Source organism: Paroedura picta, chromosome 14 (assembly GCF_049243985.1).
Source record: "Paroedura picta isolate Pp20150507F chromosome 14, Ppicta_v3.0, whole genome shotgun sequence".
Classification (NCBI taxonomy): Eukaryota; Metazoa; Chordata; class Lepidosauria; order Squamata; family Gekkonidae; genus Paroedura; species Paroedura picta.
The window spans coordinates 8,069,592-8,077,154 of NC_135382.1; the positions used below are offsets into that span (position 1 = coordinate 8,069,592).

Consider the following 7,563-nt stretch of genomic DNA (forward strand, 5'->3'; position numbering starts at 1 on the left):
CCGTTCACGGACTCAGCCCGGCCCTCCTTCCAGAGGAAAGTCGAAAGGGAGAGCGGCGCGCTGCTGGGAGGAAGAGCTGAGTCAAGATGCATTAAATAAAAATAAAATCAACCAGACATCCGCGCCGAGGCAGGGGCCGGGGACCCGCAGGGCAGGGCAGGGCTGGCGGCGGACCTCCCGCGTGGCTCTCCGCCTCTCGGGCGGGCCCCGGCGTCCAATGGCGGGCGCTACCGTTGGAATCCCGGACCCCGAGGACGCTTTATCCCTTGCCCGAGCTGAGGTGGGTGGTCTGCGCAAGGACGACACAACAAGGCGCCGGCGCCGGAGGGGAGGGATTCCGGCCACACGCCTGCCCGCTGCTCTTGAGGCAGCTGCCAAACAGGCGCCGGTTTCAGCGCGAGAAGCGAATCTGCCGCGAACGCCTGACCGCGAGACTCCCCCCGGGGCTGCTTTGGCGGCACTTCCTCCCCTCTCTGCCGGCGGCCAGGCCCTTTCTTCGCCGCCCAGCCCCGGGGAACCCGCGCCCCGGAAAGGAGAGCAGCAGGCCCGGAGACCGACGGGGAGCCCGAGAGGCGGAGTCCGTCGGAAGCGCCGTCGGACATCCGGCCCATGCCGGCTCCTCGCGCAAACGTCCCCGGAGGCACCGAAGGAAGGCCAGGCGCCAGGTCCCCGACGGGCCTCGCGGCCCTCCGGATTCCGCCGCTTGCCTGGCGCACCCAAGGGCGCGGGGCTGCCAACCCGAGGGGGGAGGGAGGGGCCACCCGGCAAAGGCACCTCGCCCAAGGGAAGCGTCGCAGTTCCCCTTCCAGGCCTCGGGGTCGACGGGGCTTTAGGGAGACCGGCATCTGGCTGTGGAAGCTCCGCTTACCTCCCACATCTTCCCGAGCAAAAAGCCGAAGCAGCTGCCCCCGTTCTCCTCGCCTCCCTTTTAACTACCCAACAACCCCGCGAGGGAAGCCAGGCTCCCCGGGTCCCGCAGCTCGCCTCCCGGCCACCACCGGGGATGCCCACCCGGCCCTCCACAACGGCCCGGCTTTCCCAGGGCCCCCCAAAAGTCCACCGCTTCGCTCCGAGCAGGCCCGGCCGAAGGTGTGGCCTGGCGCGCCCGGAGCTCCCTGCCTCTGGCGGGCCACGAAACCGCACCGCCGCCTCCGGTTCCGTTTGCTCCCAGCTCCTGTCCTGGGCCTGGGGCGTCAGACGCGCAGCTTCCGCTCCCACAGGCTTCGCGCCTCGAGGATCGCCGCTTCAGCGGTCCAAGAACTAACAGTGCACGTGCGAGAATTTGGGAGGCGAGCGGGCACGTTCGAAGCCCCCTCTCCCCCCCCAAAAAAAAACCCGTGAAGAGAGCGCGCTGTCGCTCTGACCTTCCCTGCTTTGAAACCATCCTGGTGTGTTTGTCGGTTCTCCGCTCTGCGCCATTATCCCAACCCCTTTTCCCCCACCGACAAGGCGGCGATGATGAGACGAAGATCGATTTCGTGCCGGGGAACAAAAGCCCTCGAGCTATGGATTCGGCTGCCACGTTTGCCCAGCTGGTTACGCGGCCCCCTGACTGTCGCACAATTGAGGCTTTCGAATGTATTGTTTGTCTTTCCTGCCCTCTTCCTTGGTGTGCCCATGCGGGTCTTCTGAGTTTGGGTCTGACTCTGGCTTTCCTCCGCCCGGGCGGCTGAGAGGGCGAGCCTGGTCCATTGCGAAGGGCGTCTCTCCGCTCAGGATCGCCCTGTCAGCCCCTCACGTGCGGTGAAAAGAGGCCCCCAGCGAGGGAGATGCGCGGCAAAGGCCGTCCGGTGTGGCTCCTGGTTTCCGACTCATGCGCAAACGGCGTGGGACCGAGGACACGGAATTGCCTGGCCAAACCTGTCCTTCCCGGACCGAGATGGCCATTTGCCTTCGGCCCGCTCATTCTCCGGCGGAGGAGCGCGGCTGTCCCGACAGCGACTCTGCCGCAATAGTTTCCGCGGGAATTGACGGGCTGCACCTGAACAGGTTAGAATTAGATGCCGAAAGTACCCAAGGGCACACCTGGTTCTGCACACGTACAGTCCCCGCCTAGAACACCTGTAGGTGCCGGTAGGGCCTGCCCGCCGTGCCATGACCACGCGACTAGCATCCGTAGCATCTATCTGCGCTTTCGCCATGAACACAAGCGCAATAAATGTCCAAGGAAACGCTTTGCGGCTCCTTGTTTACCTGTCATTCCGCTGGCTGCGCAGGGCTGGTGTGTGTGTGTGTGTGTGTGTGTGTGTGTCACATCTACCCCGCGTTGGACGAGCTCTTATGCTCCTTATTTGGGTCTCCAACCTGTCTCCCCCCCCCCGCTCTTTGTTTGCTTTCCCCGCTTAGAGTGACCTGAAGCTGCCCCAACGCGAAGCCTTCGACAGCCCCCCCCTGAAATGAAAGCGCCGGGGGGGGGGGGTAGGAGCTCGGCCCGCGGTCCGGCCTGTCCGGATGCGCGACGGGAAGAGTCTGCGGGAGGATGCGGCCAGGGCTGCGGCGATTCCCCCACGGGCCGGAGAGAAGCGATGGCCGCCCGGCCCCCGGCCTCCCGCCAGCCCCCCAACTCCGCCGACCCCCTTCTGCTCCGAGCCTCCCCCCGCGGTCCCCCGAAGCGCGCCGGCGGGGTTGGCGGCTGGACGCGGAGCGGCCCCCTCCACTCCCCTCCCCGGCCTCTCTCCCGCCCCCCGGAGGGGAGCCCTGTCCCGACGCTCGAGAGCGGACCGGTCGGATGGCGCTGCACGGCGTCGTGGGGTCCGGGGCGGTGATCTGAGTGGAGCGCGCCGAAGAGCGGCCCTGGGACAACCGGGACCCGTCCGCCTGACCCGCGGGGGGGGGGAGAGAAAAGGGCTTCCGAGCAGCCGGACTGAAGGGGTCGGGGGGGGGGGTTTGGCCGGCCAAGGCCGTCGGGGGCGGGCGGAGCTCGTTGGGCCGCCGGGACCTTAAGCGCCGGGAAGCGGGGGGGGGGGGGAGAATTCGGTGCCCGATGGCTGGGCAGACGCGCTTGGGGGGCGGAGGCTGCGGTGAGCATCTTGCCGGCGTGGTCGTGGGTGTGTCGCGGGGACGCTTCTCTCCGCTTCAGTCCGGGGGGGGGGCAGACTTCTCCCTGCTCCTGAGCGGGTTCCCTCTGGCGGCTGACTCGACGGCATCTGCCGGCAGAGAGCCCCGCGCGGCAGGCAGGCAGGCAGCCGAGGAAGGAGCCAAGGCAGAGCCCCCCCCCCCTGCCCCGCCTGCCCCGAGGCGCCTGCAGGGCGACAGCCGCGGAGCCCCTAATCCGCCCTGGGCGGCCCCTCCCCTCCCCTCCCCTCCCCTCCCCTCCCGGGCGCTTTCGCGGCGGAGCGGCGGCGTTTTGCCGCGCCCTTCTCATGCTCATGCGCCCCATTCAGCCGCCCGCTTGCAGGCGATTTGTCGGCCGCCGCCCGATGGATGGACGCGGCGCTCCGGTCTTGTGCGGCCGACCGGCGGGCCGGGGATCGCCGACCTTCTCGGGCCCGTCGACCAGAAGGCACCTGGCGAGGAGGGCGCCCGAAAGGCCCGCGAAAGGCCGCGCACAACTTCCCAAGAGCCCCCCGCAGCCGGCTCGGTTCCCGGGGGGGGGGGGGGGGGCAGAACGTCGGCGGGTGCGTGTCGGCAATTCTCCAAAATCTGCCGTGTGCTCCCTGGCGCCCATGGAGAAGGGCCAGGCTGAAGCTGGGGGGTTCAGTCCTCCCGGAGAGGAGGCGCGCGCCTCCCGCCCGACGGCTGCATTCAGACGTGTGCACGGGCGAGTCGCTAGGGAAGGCGGGTGGGTGGGTGTCCCCTTTGGAGCCGTCCGGAGGAGGCGTCCTTCCTGCTCCCTCGCTTCCCCCCCCCCTCCGCCCGCTCCCCTGGGGCTTCCTGGCAGCCCCCCAGCCCCACCCAGACCTTTCTTCTCCCTGCAGGGGCTCCCGGAGAGGGCGGCATTAGCATGAGACTGCAGAGGATGTATTCAGCACCCGCCTTTGTCTCCGCAGCTGGCAGCAACCAGGGTCGTCTGCTCTGCCAAGCCTAGCCACATCTGGGCCTTTCATACTCTGAGGAACAGTTTCTGCCTTCCCTGCCTGGCCAGGACTATTCAGGGATGCAATGTCTGGCCAGGCCCAGGTTTCAAGGGGGGAGGGAGGGGATCAAGCGCCCTCCCCCCTCCATCCCCTTCTCCCTTAATCAGGGACTTCCCCCCCTCCCCAAGGTTCGGCCAGGTGGCCCACAATCAAGGAGCAGCCATGAATAAGGAGGGGGGGGCTCCTTGGATCAGGCCCTTCCAGCACACCCGAGAAGGAGATCTTCCTCTTTCGTACAGGAAAATGCAGCTGCCGAAAGCACAAAGTCCTTGATCCAAGGTGTGCCGGGAAGGTTTAGGTGGGCCGCCATGTTGGTCCGAAGCAACAGAGCCAAGTTCAAGCTGGTGGGCGCCTTAACCCCACCACCCTCAGGGAAGGGGACGTGAAGGACGTAGATAAAATTGAAAAGGTACAGAAGAGAGCGACGAGGATGATCTGGGGCCAAGGGACCAAGCCCTATGAAGATCGGTTGAGGGACTTGGGAATGTTCAGCCCGGAGAAAAGGAGGTTGAGAGGGGACATGATAGCCCTCTTTAAGTATTTGAAAGGTTGTCACTTGGAGGAGGGCAGGATGCCGTTTCTGTTGGCTGCAGAGGAAAGGACACGCAGTAATGGGTTTAAACTACAAGTACAACGATATAGGCTAGATATCAGGAAAAAAAATTTCACAGTCAGAGTAGTTCAGCAGTGGAATAGGCTGCCTAAGTAGGTGGTGAGCTCCCCCTCACTGGCAGTCTTCAAGCAAAGGTTGGATACACACTTTTCTTGGATGCTTTAGGATGCTTAGGGCTGATCCTGCGTTGAGCAGGGGGTTGGACTAGATGGCCTGTATGACCCCTTCTAACTCTATGATTCTATGATTCTATAATTCTAAGAAGTGGGATACTTCCAGGAAGGTTCTCCAATCCACTGGGAAATGTGTGTGTCCCTCCCCCCACGAAAGCCTGTGTGCAGCTTAACACTTTGTTGTTCTTAAAAGCTGCTCCTGGACTCAAACTTTGTTCAGTTGCTTGAGACCAGCACTGCCACCCACCAGCCTCCTCCTTGTGGGCTGGGTGCTCTAGCTCAGGGGTAGTCAACCTGTGGTCCTCCAGATGCTCATGGACTACAATTCCCATGAGCCCAAGCCAGCAAACGCTTACTGTGGCTTACTGGGCACATCAGACACACTGAAGTCCATGGGCAGGCATCTCTTGTCACTTTTCATAATCTCAAACACAACAGGGACATGTACTTCAACAAGATCTCAGACAAGAGATCTGATCTCAGCTAGAGTTTATTCTCCTGCATGGGGTTCTTTCTCGCTACAGATGTTAAAAGGGCCCTTTTTCTCTATACGGTTTCTTTATATAGGTGGGCTCCTCCTAGAAATGTCCTTTCCCCTCCATGGCTTCCAGGACTGTCTACTCGGAGTGGCTGCAGCTCTCCTGGGTCTCAGGCAAAGCTTTTAGCTGGAGATGCCAGGAATTGAACCTGTGACCTTCTGCATGCCTGGCAGATGCTCTGCTACAGCCCCTCTGTGGGGATTAGGAAACAGACTCATGGTTTTGCTCACAGACGATAATTTGCCTGTGCCAATCAGTAATCGTCCCCCGGTGGGGACCCCTGCCTCAGCCACTACAGCTGCCAGCGGAGCATGTCCAAGCATTCATCAGAAAGCCATCATGCACAGGTGTGAGTGAAGCTGATCCTTAAGGGGCATTCATTCTCCTCCCCACTGGGTACATTTCTGCCAATCTCTCCCCCCCCCCCCCAGTCCTACGGTGCCTTCCTATGTGGCATAAACTTTTTGTGCAGCTTCCTCAGGTGAAAAAGAAGTCTCCGGTCTGTGACGGGTGATACCAAAATAGATCCATGAGTCTTGCCATAAGCCACTGGTTTTGCTGCAAAAGGTCAACATGCCTAGCTTCTTTCCCCCCACAGAGTCTGATTTCATAGCAAACTGGGCATGATTCAGCTACGCACTTTAAAATCCCATCAGGATTGGGGGGGGGGGAGTTAAATACGTGCTTAATGTTGAAATTCAAAAAGCACTTAACTTTGTCTGGATTGTTTCCGAAGGTTCCGTTTCATTATTCTTGTTTGTTTATACAGAAGGTAGATGTACACAAGAGGACGAGCTCCGTTTCCTCTTAAATATGACACCCTTTGGATGGATGCTGGAGGCCCTTGAAAGCTACACCCAAGCCTTGAAGAAGAAGGAAGGAAACAAACCGTTTATCCTTGCCCTTTAACGGCTGATCCTGAAATGCCGGCAAGCATCCTTCCAGCAACAGTCCTAGTAACAACCCACTTCCCAGGCCTCTTTGAAAAGGCGGTGCTGCCGGGCGTGCGAGAAACGGAGCTTATTAGTGCCGGGCAGATATCAGGAAATTAAAAAAAAAACAAAAACCCTATCAGGAGTGTTCACTCGAGTTTAGGACGATGTCCTCGATCTCTCTTTTGTGTTTGCTCACTGTAGACATGTGAGGAATAAAGTCCTCATTGCGCTACTCTTGTGGAAATAAGAAATGAGCTCTCTTACTGAAGAGACTTATTTGGGCTAGAATGGGCAGATTGTCTAGAACGGCACAGCGAGGCAACCCAGCCGTGGGACGGGCCCCCTTTGGCACGGCCTTAGCAGCAGGCAATTAAGACAGAGGAGGCGAGGCCCTGACCTGCTCCTCACCACCACCAGCAGCACTGCGGAGGCCTTAATTCCCTGGCTTTGTCTGAACGTAGCAAGGGGCGGCTGCATGAGGGCCATGACCCCAGCTCATACATTTTACCTTCTTTTCGAGGACTAACGGGAAGTTCAGGGCTCTGAAGGAGGCATTCGACCAGACTGGAATCTGAACTGCTTCCTACCGAAAAACCAGAACTGGATTACACTGCCTGGAGGGCCTCTGTTGAACCACAGCATGGAGCTTCATGCTTCTCGTTTTCGTCTTGGCTCATGCAGGGTGTTTGTGTGTGTGTGTATTTATTTATTTATTTTAAAAATACCCCCCCCCCCTTCTCTGTAGCTCAGGATAAATGAAACATCCCCCTTCCACAATTGCTTGTTGTTCAGCTCTTCAAATGTTCAGTTAAGGGGAAATATTTGTTCTATTGGGTAGGGGCTCCTGTGTTCCCTGTAATGTACCCGCCTCCCAACGAATATGGTATAGAAAGGCAAATAAACAAACAAACAAATAAATTCTCCAGGATCTGGTCCTTATGAGTAAAACTGTGAACAATTTTTGTTGAGACCTGAATGTGTGTAAAGTGTTGCCAAGCCACAGCGGACTTGGATCAGCCTGGCAGGGTTTCCAGGGCAAGAGGCGCCCAGGGTTGGTTGAGGGCTGCCTGTCCCTGCGTAGCAGGCCTCACTTCCTAGGTGGCCTCCCTTCCAAACACTGACCCGGCAGACCCTGCTTAACTCCCCAAATCTGACAAGATGAGGCCACCCAGGGGACGACATTCAGCATGTTTCTCTGGGACCAAATCAAAATTGTCCAGAGGCCAC

General features: G+C 60.0%; 1 protein-coding gene across 1 annotated transcript; it reads left to right on the forward strand.

Annotated features, from left to right (window-relative positions):
- The first annotated feature begins 217 nt into the window (after positions 1-217).
- On the forward strand, positions 218-7,254 carry LOC143824006 (uncharacterized). The gene is made up of 2 exons (XM_077310795.1): positions 218-1,989; positions 6,171-7,254. Exon 1 carries the CDS (start codon positions 218-220, stop codon positions 1,262-1,264), a length of 1,047 nt encoding a protein of 348 aa, XP_077166910.1. The 3' UTR covers positions 1,265-1,989; positions 6,171-7,254.
- The last annotated feature ends 309 nt before the right edge of the window (positions 7,255-7,563 follow it).

What these genes read in the sequence shown, in the direction of transcription:
- LOC143824006 (XM_077310795.1), top strand. Translation starts at nt 218, where the DNA reads ATGGCGGGCGCTACCGTTGGAATCCCGGACCCCGAGGACGCTTTATCC.